The sequence below is a fragment of the Anolis carolinensis genome, chromosome 1 (assembly GCF_035594765.1).
Source record: "Anolis carolinensis isolate JA03-04 chromosome 1, rAnoCar3.1.pri, whole genome shotgun sequence".
NCBI classification, from domain to species: domain Eukaryota; kingdom Metazoa; phylum Chordata; class Lepidosauria; order Squamata; family Dactyloidae; genus Anolis; species Anolis carolinensis.
Window position 1 is genome coordinate 307023339 of NC_085841.1, and position 16239 is coordinate 307039577.

At 37.2% G+C, this 16239-nt stretch overlaps 1 protein-coding gene across 1 annotated transcript in view; it reads right to left on the bottom strand.

Annotated features, from left to right (window-relative positions):
- The window catches only part of dcaf5 (DDB1 and CUL4 associated factor 5), a 71419-nt gene that overhangs the window by 44070 nt on the left and 11110 nt on the right, over positions 1–16239 (bottom strand). Inside the window, exons 2-4 of the mRNA XM_062968059.1 lie at positions 11560–11703; positions 10587–10623; positions 8162–8301 (exon numbers count right to left, since the gene is read on the bottom strand). Coding sequence (XP_062824129.1) covers positions 8162–8301; positions 10587–10623; positions 11560–11703 — 321 coding nt within the window. The remainder of the gene's footprint in view (positions 1–8161; positions 8302–10586; positions 10624–11559; positions 11704–16239) is intronic.

Genomic DNA, 16239 nt, shown 5'->3' on the forward strand with positions numbered 1-16239 from the left:
CAATTGCACTACCTTTCCTAGTAACAGCACTGTATGGTGCAGCTGGAATGGTCCATGTCAAAGTGGCTTTTGCTGTGGAGTCAGACTAAATATGCCAAATACGTACTGGGTAATAGCAATAATGGGGAGTAGCAATCAGTATGGTCCCTGAGAAAGTATTCTAAACACCACATGACTTTCCTATCCAAAAAGTGGAGAATTACGGTCACCAGTGAAGGCCTAGTCACTGTACAGCTGAAATTTCCACTGCTCCATCTGTCCTTAAATGGCAAAGAGAAATGCAAGAGACATGGCCAGGCCACTTGATCCACACATCTCAGATAAAGCAGTTCTTGGGCTGGAATGCCTATATTTATTTTCATTCAGCTCAGCCAAACCCTTGGCTTTTATATATACACATGGCAAGGGTTGGACAGTGGTGCTAATTATCTTTCCTCCACCCCGCAAGTTCACTCTGCCCAATATGCAAAATGGCAAAAAGTTTGACCAGAAAAACAGGATCCAGTCAATACATCAAATCATACAGGATACTTGTTTCAAGAAACTATAAATTAAATCCAATTGTACAAAAAAGGTAAGCAGCAATAGAATGCTCCTCTTGAAATCAAATCTAGGATCAAATGCTGTACACAGAGGACATCTCATCCTCTAACAACGTGGTGTAATAATATTGCATAAATGGAGTGATATTACAAATTTTGCATAAGTAAAACCATGTATAAAGTAATTCTAATTATTATTTTGAAAGATTAAGGAAGTGCTGGACAAAGTAAACTGCTGGTCATAGACATCAAATGTTTAAATAAATAATGGTGGTCTGAAATCCACAGTATATAAACAAAACTCTATAGACCACTGTTTGCTTGTCTGTAAAGTTGAGATACAGGCCTCATACTAAATGTAAAATCCTTGTCTCTCTTAATGTAGAAGCACTGTATAACAGTAATCTTAGAAACCCATTCTTTTTGAAGATCTCCATTCTCTCTACTCTCAAATATAGCTATTTAAAACACTGCTGTCATAATTTACTATATGTTAATGAAGTAGGTTAATATATATCCACTATAATTATTATATAGCACACAAGATATTTCTCTCTTAGTTCCCCCTCCCCCCCATTCTGCCCCCTATTCCTCTCTACTCACTTTGCATTTGGATTTTGGATCCCCCTTCATTTCTCCTCTGTCCCTTTCCTCACTCCCATTTTGACTATTTAAATATTGCTCAAAGATATTAAAGCTTTTAGAGAATAACTGCAGAGCAATAAATGAACACTGATTTGTACAATGACAATTGGAATGGCTCTGGATTATGTAATTTTAATAACTGATGTAACTGTTTTCAGATGTTTTAATTCTCTAGTTTTAATGTAAATGTATCGTATGTTATTTTAATGGCATTGAATTGTTGCCAATATGTGAGGCTGCTCTGAGTCCCCCTTTGGGTTAAGAAGGGCAGGGTACAAATATGGCAAATAAATAAATAAACAAACACCTAGTACATTTATTTTCTTTTTTCCTTCTTTCTTTCTTCCTTTTACATTTTCTTATTTTTGCAATTTTTCTCCCCCTATTTTCTTTTTTCATTTTTGGAACATTTTTGGAAAACGAAATAGCCATGACAAGATTAAGAACCAACACTTGGGAAAAGGAAAAAGATAAAGATAAAAGAGGAATATCAGTGGAAATGTTAGATAAAATGGGAGATCTTAGCTGGAATATCTTGGAGGAGATTCAAGCAATGAAAAATCACATGATTACAATGGAAACAGAAATTGAAAAAGAAATGATGACAGAGCCGAAAGAAGCTAAAGAAGCAATGAGGAACAAAATTGTGCAGATGGAAGAAGAAATAAATAATGATTTGAAGATCAAGCTGAAAGAAGTAAAACAATCCCTTACCCAGATGAGTATAGATATGAAAAGATAGTGAGTGCATCAAGTACAAGAACTTAAAGAAGGAACAACAAAGTTGAAAGGAAATGTTGATGAACTTGATAAAAAAAGCAAGAATTCTTAATGGATTCATGTACATTAATGGAGGCAAGAGAAAGAGAATTAAGCTTAAGGTATTAAAGAAAAAACAAATGAAGACATATATAAACGGATGGCAAACATTTTGGCCAATATCATGGGAAGAGAGGAGGAGGATTTTGAAAAGGGACTGGACCGAGTGTTTAGAATCCATTCAAAAGTAGCACTTCACAAAAACCTACCTAGAGATGTAATGGTACACTACACAAGAATATATACAAGAGAACAAATTTTACAAAAGCAATATGAAACTGATTTGAAAGTCGAAGAGCAAAAAGTGAGTATCTGGAAAGTTGTACCAATCAAAATATTACAAAAAAGGAAGGAATACAATTTTATTACTGAGAATTTTTTTTAAAAAAACAAGGAATTCTATTTAGATGGGAAAAGCTAGAAGGGATATCTCAATATTTTAAAGAGAGAAGTTATGTTCTAGATCAGGGGTCCTCAAACTTTTAAAGCAAAGGGCCGGTCCACAATCCTTCAGACTGTTGAGGGGCCGAATTATCATTTGGAAAAAAAATGAACAAATTCCTATGCACACTGCACATATCTTATTTGTAGTGCAAAACAACAACAATAACAATGAAAGACCAATACAATATTTAAAAATGAAAATAATTTTAACCAACATAAACCTATCAGGATTTCAATAGGAAGTGTGGACCTGCTTCTGGCCAATGAGATAGTCAGGTTAATTAGGATTGTTGTTGTTGTGTGTCTTCAAGTCATTTCAGACTTTGGGCGAGCCTAAGTCCAAAATTATTTATTTATTCATTTACTACATTTATTTACTACATTTATATCCCACCCTTCTCACCCCGAAGGGAACTCAGAGCAGCTGTATGTACATACAATATATTATATTATTAGCATAGCACAATATTAGTATTATACATTACTATATTGAACTATACCACTGTACTGTAATATTATATGTAATATATAACATATAATTAATATTATTATATGGTATTATTATTAATATTATATTGTATAAAATGATAATATTATTATCAATATCATATGTATATACAATATATTATATTATTAAAACTGATATAAAAATATTATATTATAAATGATGGCAGGGGCCAGGTAAATGACCTTGGAGGGCCGCATCCGGCCCCCGGGCCTTAGTTTGGGGACCCCTGTTCTAGATTCAGTGACAAAGGCAAAAGAGTTCTATAAAAGAAACAGATTTAAACTAGATAAATCAGCGTAAATAGGAAGAGACAAAACTGTAAGATCAAGGAGGAAAGGAGAGGAGGTTAAAGGAACAAAGACCGATGGAGAGAAAGAAGAAACACAGAGAAACAAAAGTAGTATTGATACCCCAAAGTAAATATGGAACTGAAGTGTCTTACTTGGAATATCAAAGGTTTGAACAATCTGCCAAAAAGAAGAATTTTCCACTACCCGAGTAAGGAACATGATATAATTTGTTTGCAGAAGACTCACATAAAAAGACAGATATAAGACTATTACATTATCCCAAATGGGAATGGAATATATTGCAGCCACAAAAGAAAAAAGGAAAGTAATGGTTCTATACATTAATGCTTGTATAAACTTAGAAAAATTGTTTGAAGGAAGATTTGTAGAAGTACAAATTAAAAAAGAAGGAGAAAATGTTTTAGTAATTGGAGTATAAGCACCGACCAGAAATAAGACGTTTTTTAGAGTTTAACAAGATGTACTTTAGAAACTTCCTGTGAAAATTTGCTAATGATGGGGGATTCGAATGGATTAATTTAACCAATAATGGATAGAAAATCAGATAAAATAATCAAAGAAAAACAAGGAATGCTTCACAAGTTTTTTAATATGATGGACAACCTAGGATTAGAAGATGCCTGGAGAACCAAACATGGAAATGCCCTAGAGTACATATTTTTCTCGGAAAGCCACAAATCCTTGCCAAGAATTTATATCATAGAATCATAGAATCATAGAATCATAGAATCATAGAATAGTAGAGTTGGAAGAGACCACATGGGCCATCTAGTCCAACCCCCTGCTAAGAAGCAGGAAATCGCATTCAAAGCACCCCCGACAGATGGCCATCCAGCCTCTGCTTAAAAGCCTCCAAGGAAGGAGCCTCCACCACGGCCCCGGGGAGAGAGTTCCACTGTCGAACAGCTCTCACAGTGAGGTTCTTCCTGATGTTCAGGTGGAATCTCCTTTCCTGTAGTTTGAAGCCATTGTTCCGTGTCCTAGTCTGCAGGGCAGCAGAAAACAAGCTTGCTCCCTCATCCCTATGACTTCCCTTCACATATTTGTACATGGCTATCATGTCTCCTCTCAGCCTTCTCTTCTGCAGGCTAAACATGCCCAGCTCTTTAAGCCGCTCCTCATAGGGCTTGTTCTCCAGACCCTTAATCATTTTAGTCGCCCTCCTCTGGACGCTTTCCAGCTTGTCAACATCTCCCTTCAACTGTGGTGCCCAGAATTGGACACAGTATTCCAGGTGTGGTCTGACCAAGGCAGAATAGAGGGGGAGCATAACTTCCCTGGATCTAGACGCTATTCCCCTATTGATGCAGGCCAGAATCCCATTGGCTTTTTTAGCTGCCGCATCACATTGTTGGCTCATGTTTAACTTGTTGTCCACGAGGACTCCAAGGTCTTTTTCGCACACACTGCTGTCAAGCCAGGCGTCCCCCATTCTGTATCTTTGATTTCCATTTTTTCTGCTGAAGTGAAGTATCTTGCATTTGTCCCTGTTGAACTTCATTTTGTTAGTTTTGGCCCATCTCTCTAGTCTGTCAAGATCGTTTTGAATTCTGCTCCTGTCTTCTGGAGTGTTAGCTATCCCTCCCAGTTTTGTGCCGTCTGCAAACTTGATGATCGTGCCTTCTAACCCTTCGTCTAAGTCGTTAATAAAGATGTTGAACAGAACCGGGCCCAGGACGGAGCCCTGCGGCACTCCACTTGTCACTTCTTTCCATGATGAAGACGACGCATTGGTGAGCACCCTTTGGGTTCGTTCGCTTAGCCAATTACAGATCCACCTAACCGTAGTTTTGTCTAGCCCACATTTTACTAGTTTGTTTGCCAGAAGGTCGTGGGGGACTTTGTCGAAGGCCTTACTGAAATCCAGGTAGGCTACATCCACAGCATTCCCTGTATCGACCCAACTCGTAACTCTATCGAAAAAAGAGATCAGATTAGTCTGGCATGACTTGTTTTTGGTAAATCCGTGTTGACTATTAGCAATGACCGCATTTGTTTCTAAGTGTTCGCAGACCACTTCCTTAATGATCTTTTCCAGAATTTTGCCTGGTATTGATGTGAGGCTGACCGGACGGTAATTGTTTGGGTCGTTCTTTTTTCCCTTCTTGAAGATAGGGACCACATTCGCCCTCCTCCAATCTGCTGGGACTTCTCCCGTTCTCCAAGAACTCTCGAAGATAATTGCCAGTGGTTCTGAAATAACTTCCGCTAGTTCCTTCAGTACTCTTGGGTGTAGCTGATCTGGCCCTGGGGACTTGAATTCGTTTAGAGAGGCCAAGTGTTCCTGGACAACTTGTTTCCCTATTTGGGGTTGGATTTCCCCCAATCCTTCGTCCATTCCGTGTTGCTGAGGTTGAAGATGGCTTTCTTTTTCTGAGAAGACCGAGGCAAAGAAGGCATTAAGTAGTTCTGCCTTTTCCCTGTTCCCTGTCGCCATCACCCCATCTTCTCCTTGCAATGGCCCTATCGCCTCCTTTTTCTTCCTTTTTCTACCAACGTAAGCAAAAAAGCCTTTTTTGTTGTTTTTTATGTCCCTGGCAAGCCTGAGCTCATTTTGCGCTTTAGCCTTGCGAACCTTTTCCCTACAGGTGTTGGCTATATGTTTGAATTCTTCTTTGGTGATTTCTCCCCTTTTCCACTTCTTGTGCATGTCACTTTTGAGCTTTAGCTCAGTTAGAAGTTCTTTGGACATCCATTCTGGCTTCTTTGCACTTGTCTTATTTTTCTTCTTTGTTGGCACTGTTTGCATTTGCGCCTTGAGTATTTCACTTTTGAAAAACTCCCATCCATCCTTAACTCCCTTGTTTTTTAATATCGGCGTCCATGGAATGCCGCTCAGTAATTCCTTCATTTTTTGGAAGTCAGCTCTCTTAAAGTCCAGAATGCGTGTTTGACTTGTCTTAGTTTCAGCATTCCTTTGTATTGCAAACTGCAGGAGCACATGGTCACTTGCCCCTAAGGATCCAACCACTTCAACTGTATTGATCAGGTCTTCCACATTTGTTAAGATTAGATCAAGAGTTGCTGATCCCCTTGTTGCCTCTTCTACCTTCTGGACCATAAAATTATCTGCAAGGCAAGTGAGGAATTTGTTGGACTTTGTACTCTTGGCTGAGTTTGTTTTCCAGCAGATATCGGGATAATTGAAATCGCCCATGACTACTATATCTCTTCTTTGTGCCTGTTTGGTCAGCTGTTGACAGAAGGCTTCATCAAGTCCTTCATCCTGACTCGGAGGTCTGTAGTAGACACCCACGACAAGATCTTTTTGAGTCCCGGTTCCCTTGATTCTTATCCAGATGCTTTCAAGCTGGTTTCCCGGATTACAGTCTTGCATTTCTTCTGCAACGTAACTGTTTTTGACATATAAAGCTACTCCCCCTCCTCTCCCCTTTGTTCTATTTCTGTGAAAGAGGTTATAGCCCTCAATGGTTAAATTCCAGTGATGGAAGTCATCCCACCAGGTTTCAGTGATGCCTATGACATCGTATGTGTGGTGCTGTGCTAGGAGTTGGAGTTCGTCTTGCTTATTTCCCATGCTCTGAGCATGAGTGTAAAGACATGTAAGCCCCTGTGACCTCCCCTTGAACTGTTTATTTGGGATTATTGTGCTCTCTGTACTTGGTCCTTGCTGTGTTTGTGCAGCCCTCCGTTTAGCCTTTCGGCGGTTCCCTGTGGTCGTGGGTAATATAGTGTTCGCCAGGCTGTTGTTCCCCTCCCCCAGTGGATCTAGTTTAAAGTGCGCCTGATGAGGTTTGTGAGTCTGTGTGCAAAAAGATGTTTTCCTACTTGTGTGAGATGCACCCCATCGCTTGCCAGTAGTCCATCCTCTTGGAAGAGTAGACCATGGTCTACTAATATGTATTTAGTTTCAAAAACGCCAGCAACAAGAATTAAAGATATACATAATCACCCAAGAATTTATTCTGACCATAACCCTGTAACACTACAACTGAAAGGGAAAAGAACTCAAAGGAACAGGAGGTTAGACAAAACACTATTCTGGAGTGAAGACACAGTGGAAAAATCAGCAAAAGACTTAAAGAATATTTTGAAGATAATCTGAATAAAGGAACAGAAATTAAAACAGTGTGGGAAGCAAGCAAAGCAGCAATGAAGGGCTTCTTTATTCAAAAGAAAGCAGAAATAAAAAAGAAAAAGAAAGAACAATATCAGAAGATTACAGAAGAGATACAAAAGCAAGAAGAACTGAAAAAGCATCCAAAAACATAAAAATTATGCAAAAAATGAAAATCCTACAGGCACAAATTTCAAAATTATTATATAGATGTTATGGAGTATTGTATTGGTTCATGCATATATTCATGTATATAGATTTGAATATGCAAACTGAAAATAAAACATATTAATCATAAAGTAATTTCTTGTTTATTTATTTATATACTTAATATATTTTAGCCCACTCTTTTCACCCCGAAAGGGACTTAAGAGTGACTTACATTTAACATACAATACAAGAAAAAAATCACACAAAACATAATAATGTCCAAAAATAAGATATAAACAAATATTAAGCATTAAAACATTTAAGCCCAATTACAATTATTGTGGAGAGTCATCAGTTAAATAGTATATTTCTCTAAACTCAGTCATCAGTGAGAAAATTAAGAGAAGTCTCCACAAAATAATAAATATATAAATAAAACAAAATATTATTCCAAACAACAGAATATTTTTTACATGTCTTTTGAATTATCTGAGAAAACCTGAAAGAATCCTTACCAGGAAAAACAACAGGAGAAACGATACTGTATTATCACAGGGTTTTCTTTCGTTTGCCTCCCTATTTCTGACCTTCATAATACTACATATTATGAGTTCCCTTCAAAGAAAGTAATCAACATTCACAGTTATACATATGTAGAGCTTACCTCCTTGGGAAGATTCTCTGATATCCCAGATAAGAACTCGGCCATCATCGGATGAACTTGCGAAAACATTATCATTCACTGGACTCACTGACAGTCCATATACTGCATCTTCGTGGGCAAACACATCCAAGGTTTCACCACTGAAAGAAACAAAGCCATGAGTTTCCCCTCATTTACGTTTAGTTTGGTTTTATTATTCAAATATGTATACTGCCTCGTATGCCAAGATCTCATAGCATCAAGTCAGCTTAAGCAATTTAAAATTTAAAAAATCCAAATTTAAGTATTCTAAAAGAGCATTAAACCATTGAATAATTTACAAGTTGAATACTTTAAGAGATGAAAACAACCTCAAACTATCTATCTATCTATCTATCTATCTATCTATCTATCTATCTATCTATACACACACACACACACACACACACATACAAATTGGGATAAAATCATGAGTCCATGAATAAAATCCTAATTTTAACTTGATGCTAGAAAAAAAAAACATTGGCATGAACTGAGCCTCCAAAATGAGAGCAGTTCATAACTGAGGAGCTACAGCAATGAAAGTCATCTCTCACATCCTCACACAATATATTCTTCCCACAAGTGAAGCAAAGAGGAGTGCAGATATGAGGCAATTGTATATATGGAGAAACGTTACCTCAAGTATTGATATCCTACGCTGATTAGGGTTTAAATGTTACCACAAGCACTTTGAATTTGGACCAGACCCATATTGACAACCAGAACTATTCCTTCAAAACCAGTGTTATATGGCTTCTATCAGCAATTCTAATCAGCAGTAGAGACTTGTACACAAACTAGGAATATCTACTCCCCAACTCCCCATCCTCAAAGCCATATTTTGTTTTTTGTGAGATTTTTTTTAACCAGGAAGTAGAAAAGGAGAGATGTGCACAGGATGATGGGTTTGGACTCTGGCACATTTATCTACTAACTAGACCTGTGGTGCCTTCCATGTAAGCACGATGTTGAACCACATTAGGCTTTACAGACCTGCACAACCTGTGGCCTTCTAGGAGTTTTGAACTTCAACTTCCCAAATTCCTGACCATTGGACAAGCTGGCCAGGGCTTCTGAGAACTGGGGTCCCAAACACCTTGGGGGCCACAGATTGGGCAGGGCAGTCTAAATGAAAAAATAACTATACAGAAAACTGAACCTATTTGGGCAGTAGACTTCAGCATCTTGGATAGTTCCTTTAAAGCAGTGGTTCTCAACCTGGGGTCCCCAGATGTTCTTGGACTACAACTCCCCGAAATCCCAGCCAGTTTACCAGCTGTTAGGATTTCTGCGAGTTGAAGGCCAAAAACATCTGGGGACCCAGGTTGAGAACCACTGCTTTAAAGTCTAGATTAAAACCTGTAACGGATACACTAATGCAAGTATGTTTGGAATAAAGCTGAACAGAGTTTAGTCCCACATAAGAGGGCACAGAATTAAGCTTCAAATATACTTTACAGAAGCGTTTCTCAAATTGTGCTTCTCCAGATGTTTTGGAATTCCTAATATCTGGCAAATTGGCTGGGATTTCTGGGAGTTGAAGTCCAAAACACCTGGAGGAGCACAGTTTGAGAAACACTGCTTTACAGGTGGGGGAGGGGAGGGGGCAGATATGAGAACAAGGTAGAACACAGAGGGAATTTCAGTGCATTTCTCCATGTTTAAATTCTCTCTAAGGTAAAGGTAAACGTTTTCCCCTGACATTAAAACTAGTTGTGTCCGACTCTGGAGGTTGGTGCTCATCTTTATTTTTAAGCCGAAGAGCCAATGTTGTCCGTAGACACCACCAAGGTCATGCGGCTGGCATGACTGCATGGTGCGCCGTTACCTTCCTGCTGAAGCGGTACCTATTGATCTACTCACATATGCATGTTTTCGAACAGCTAAGTTGACATAAGCTGGGGCTAAAAGTGGAAACTCACCCTGCTCCTTGGATTCGAACTGCCAACATTTTGGTCAGCAAATTCAGCAGCTCAGAGGTTTAATCCGCTGCGCTACCGAGGGCACTGGGGGCTCTCTACTTCTCAATAATTACTTTATTAAAAGAACAAAAGACCTATTCTCTTTTGCATCTGGCTACCCTCCAAACAAATCTAAAAACTCTGATACATATTTGATATGCTGTATAATCTAGCAATTTCCACGTGATCAAGGGGGTATAGAGAATTTTTTTAAAACAACTGGGAGATGACAATAAATTGAAGGAAGGTAAACTTTGGGCAACAAGAATGAAATGACCAAAGGAGATCAATCCCAAATGCAAATCACATAGATATTTCAGATCATGCCTATGTTTGCCAATGTGTCTTGCATCTTAAGGTTTTGATGGCCTGAGTAGATTTGTGTGTTGCCCCCTTCCTCACTCCAGTAAAGATTGCTCAGGCAATGGAAAAAGTCCATTTACCTCTCAACATCATGCAGCAAAACTTGTTCATCATTGCCTATAAAGAGAAACAGAATTTGATGTTACATTGGAGATGATAATGGAATAATGGGTATGCTTGTGCAATTTTAAATTTGAAAGAAAATATTAAAGACGTAAAAGAAAATATTTTTGTCATTGCAGAAGAAAACATTAACAGTAAACACTTGACTCCCAACGATGTAATTGTCTGTGACATAGAAAGTGGTAGTAAGAGGACAATAACTGCTAGAAAGAAGCAACAGATGGAGGTACTTACTTGCTCTTCTGGTGCTAACTTAGTCAAGTGGGTTAAGTGAGTTGGACAGAAGAATGTTTAGTACCTTCCAATGTCCCTGGCTTCTGCCCTACAAATGCTATTCCACTCCATGCCAGAGGCCAACATAGAATAGAATTAAATCATGTGGATTTTCCTCCACCTGATGTCAAAGACCTTTTGTTCCTCCAAGCTCCTTTTGTTTTCTAATAGAGTAGTATCCCTTCCATATGCAATGGGCCTGCCATGTTCATAGGGGTTCGGTTCCAGGACCCTGAAAGGATATGATAAAAAGTGGATGATCATGGCCCACTATGATTAAATGGTGAAGACGTTAATGTGTTTGTGCTCGTGTCACCACCATTTAATAATAAAGAGCATGACAATCCATAGCTGGCTGAATTTGTGGAGCCTATGGATTTAGAGGGCCTGCTGTAACATATATTTAGAATATAACTTTGCTGTTATTCACCCCTTTTTCTAGGTAAAAGAATTCTTCACTCTTCAGAGTGTACAAAGGATGGGAAAGAAAGAAATCACATATGAGGCATGCTTTGATGTTACAAGCAGTCTCCAGCGGATTCTCCAAGATTTCAAGTTCAACACAATGGTAACTGCAGTAAATGGGTTAACTCTGGGAAGAAGCCATTATTTCCCCTTGCTCTTTAGGTGATAACATTTGAAACTTTTTCCCCTTACCTCCAGAAAAGACTTTGGTGTTGCCACTATTAAAAGCTAGACAAAATATATTAGAATGATGCTCTCCTTTCAGCTGAATGGGCTTGACTCTGGAGTGAATTGCTTCCTCCATATGCCACAGCAGGACTCGGCGGTCATCTCCACCTATTTGATATAGGACACAAGATTCAGGAAAGGCATCTATATAATTTCTATTAAGAACACAATTGATAACAATGAATGTAAATGGTTTTGAGACTCCGTTTTAGCTGCATGAATAAGTAAGATTGCATCAACTCTTTCTTATTCTTTTTCTAGAAGACAAAGCTATGTTTGTATCATTCACAGACACTATAAAGTAGATTAGACTGAAAGAATGACTAGCACAAGGTCAGCCAATGAGAACTTAATAATAATAATAATAATAATAATAATAATAATAATAATAATAATAATAATTTTATTTCTTACTTGCCTCTCCTCATGGATGAGGCAGGTTAATGGATGAGTGGGGAGTCACCCTCTCCAGTCTAGTCTAAAACTCTTGACTCAATATTACGAAATGCTGGCTTACATATATATTAAAACTTTATAACAAAAACAACAACAACAACAACAACAACAATAAAACGTTATTTCTATCCTGTCCTATCTCCCCATGGGGACTCGGCAGTTCACAACAAACAGTGACAAACATTAAATGCCCTATTATCCAGGCGACAGTTACATGAAACACTTGAAAGGGAAAACTTGCTTCCACACAGATTGATTCTATGATGACTCAAGTATATCTGCTATATTTTCTATGGAAAAGACAACAGTCTTAACAACCCACTCAAATCTTGTGAAAATGTATTCAGTTTTTCTTTCTGGGCTTCAACTAAACCACAACTTTGAATTGGATCTTTTGACCCAAACAAAGCTGGCTATTTAAAAAGAGCTTCCCAGAATTATTAATTTGAATACTAGTGAAAATTTACAGGCACACGGCAACTCATGAGCATACTTTAACGTCTTTATATCTTTCCAAGAAGGCAAAGAGCTTGGAAGAAAGCTAATTTAGTTCCTATGCATAGTAACTGTCTTTTTCACACATCAATTCATTAAAGCTGCCAGCAAATTGAGCAACTTATCTCACAAAAACAACAAAAGTACCTAAATGTTTAATTGGTATGAGAAATGCATGTTTTCAATCCAATTCAATTGTCAAGTTGATCAAAAGTATGCATGACACAATGGAATAAAATTTATATCTGAATCCAGGATTTTATAGAACTTTTGGAGATTTGCCTTACAAAGATTTAATCATATCTGCGGATACTGGCAGTGTTCTCAGAAATTGCTCATAAATAGAAAAGTGATAATCCATTATACTTGTGAATGGAATTTAGCCATGATGGAGAAATTGACAAAATATATGTATCTGATGGGCAATCTGATTCATTTATTGGCAGTTTATTACCAAGATGAGGAATTGTGTTTACTGTTGATGGCAGAGTTTTTCAAATCAAACCAGAAGTTTAGAGAATAAGTTTTGATATTAGGCTTTTTGTCTTCTTTGGATTTATGTTTTCATTTTTGTTTGACTTCCTTGTGTTTATTTTTATCCGTTTATATCAATTAGTTTGCATCTATCAGATTATCAAGATACCAGAAATGTACAAATTTGATTTTAATATGTAGGAAAAGCATACTGGAGCACTTTAGAGTGACATCGTTGTTTCATAAAACTGAACCTTATTTAATGAAACTGATTGGCAATATTTCTTCACACATGCTGCCTAATTAATGGAACCAAAATTATTCATTGATTAGAGCAAACTCCTTCTAACAAGAGGTTACAGTATATAAAGTTTCATAGTTTTAGAGAAAAGGAAAGTAAAATGCAATCTGATAGTAGTTTATAAAATTCTGCACAACATGGAGAAAATGAAAAAACAGCAGGTCTCCCCCACTTCTCTTGTAAGAATACAGAGTATCGGATGGGAGAAGAAATGAGGTACATCTTCACCAGGCTCAAACACCAAGAAATCACTAGGTATGGAGCTAAATACTTGGGCACTTTTAAAAGATTCACTTAACATTTTGCATATATTTTTGAAATACTAATATTTTAAATTCAAAATCTAATGCAAGCCCTTATGTTGTTTTGTTCTTTCATAGAGTTGTCATAAGTCAACTTGAAGGCAAGCAACAACAATAAAGCATGCTGTTTTAGGTTTAGGTACACAACACATGATGAAAATACACATTATTCATGGAACAGAAGCATCTCAAAATTATAAAATAGCCTTAAAAGTATTTCATAGAGATGATATTTTATATATATCCCCATCTTCTACTAAACATACTTGCAATGGGGCACAGCACAATTACAAAGCCATACAACAAAATAAAATATAAATAACAAACAAATTCCAGAATCAACCACGTATAACAGATGATGTAAGTGGAGCATCCCTTTTACTGAAATATCCCAAAACCATTGACATAGGTGGCTGGGTAGTGACATCTTTACTTTCTGATGGTTCAATACACACAAACTTTGTTCACGTACAAAATTATTTAAAATATTGCATAAAAGTATTGTTAGACCAAGTGTATAAGGCACATCTGAAATATAAATTAATTTCATGTTTAGGCTTGGCCTGAGATATCTCATTATGTATGTATATGCAAATACACAACTCGAAGAAATCAGAAAGCCAAAACATTACTGGTCCCAAGCATTTCAGATAAGAGATACTCAGCTTGTAGAACCAAATTAACAGCAGCAATGGCAGATATTATTGCACAGCAAAACTGCCAGCAGTAAAACTATATAATACATATTTGCTGCATTTGGACATCATGCTAAATTAAGAGTAGTGGTATGGAAATGAGCCTGACTGGGTCCAGGATGGGCTTGTACAGTGCCTCTCCCCTTGTCCTCTTTTAATGCAGATGTAAAGAGGGAACTGGGTGGAAGCTATTGCTTTTGCTTTCAAAGTTGATTCCAAACAAAAAAATACATATAACATGAATTATGGAAACAAGCCAGGATTAAAAAACCTTCCTTATTCCCATAAAACAGAGTTAATATGACCCCAGTGTGTCTGGTTTCAGATGTCAACAACTAACCAGCTAGCTGGAAATGAGATCAATGACTTCCAACAGTCTCCTGGCTGCTATGAGGAGTGGGAACATGTCTGCTCCACGGTTCATATATATGCCTATTATGTGCAAACCAGGCCACAAAAAGCATTTTGAATTACAATACTTGCAATAGACATGCAGAGGGAGCCTGGCTGATTTCTATTAGAAGGGCATTCCAGAATAATGACACTTGTCTCTATTGCTTTCCTGTTGATTATTTTGAGCTGGCACTGAGCAAATTTTGGAACATTGTGGCTATGTCCAAGGCTAGCTTGTATAGATCCTTTTGGTCCTTCAAGGAAAAATAGCCTCAGCTGTTTATGGCCTTGGAGACTCTGCTTGGAAGCAGACATAAAGGCTGGAATTACAGAAGCACAAAAATACTAACATGCTGCCTTATGACGTAACATTTTCTTGCTGATTTACAACAGATGAGCAAAAATCAAAAAAGAAGACAAATCAAAACCAAACTAAAATACAACAATAAAAATCATAGCAACTTTAAAATTAAAAACACAGATCTGAAAACTTAAAGGTTTGGTTAAATAAATTAAAAAGGACTGGGTAAACAAAAATGTCGCCACTAGGTTCCAAGAAGACCACTGCAATGGCAACAGGCAGTCTTCTTTAGAAAAGCTATTCTACAGTAAGAATCCCACTAGTAAAAAAGTCCTGCTTCCACTTTATGTGGTAGAAGAATTTTAAATTACAGTAGAGTCTCGTTTATCCAACGTAAACGGGCAGGCAGAATGTTGGGTAAGTAAATATGTTGGATAATAAGGAGAGATTAAGGAAAAGCCTATTAAACATCAAATTAGGTAATGATTTTACAAATTAAGCACCAAAACATTATGTTATACAACAAATTTGACAGAAAAAGTAGTTCAATACACAGTAATGTTATGTAGTAATTACTGTATTTACGAATTTTGCACAAAATATCACGATGTATTGAAAACATTGACTACAAAAATGTGTTGGATAATCCAGAACGTTGGATAAGCGAGTGTTGGATAAGTGAGACTTTACTGTACTCAAAAATATATAGCTTTTGAAACATGTCATAGCTTTTGAGTGATGTCTAGGGTTATGTGCCCATGAAAACAGTCAAAAATTATGCTAAAGAAATCAGTATAATCAGGGAGGATTTTGAGGTACTGTCCCATTTGAAAATTAAAAACTGCAACCATCTTGTTATCTCAATTAAGAAGCCAATGTTGACTTTTCCAGGGCCAGAGTGAGAGATTGGCTTCCTCTGAATATCAGGTGTATTTTTAAAAAGTAATCCAATAGGACAGATGGATGGTTGTTTTAACAGCTCAGAGAGCAGACTATATAACAAGAAAGACTTGTGTGTCTAATACATTTTCTCTTTTCTTCCAAACAGTTCCGAGTTATTATTTCCTTTTTGCGAACATCTTGGACCATGTCATTTCTTCCTAAAACATTCTGCAAATAAAAATACGAGTACTCCTACTATGTTGCATAGAATGCTATCTATATGCCGAGTATTCAATCAAAACAATTCTTTCCTCAGAAGGGCTGTGCGGGAGTATATATAAGGTG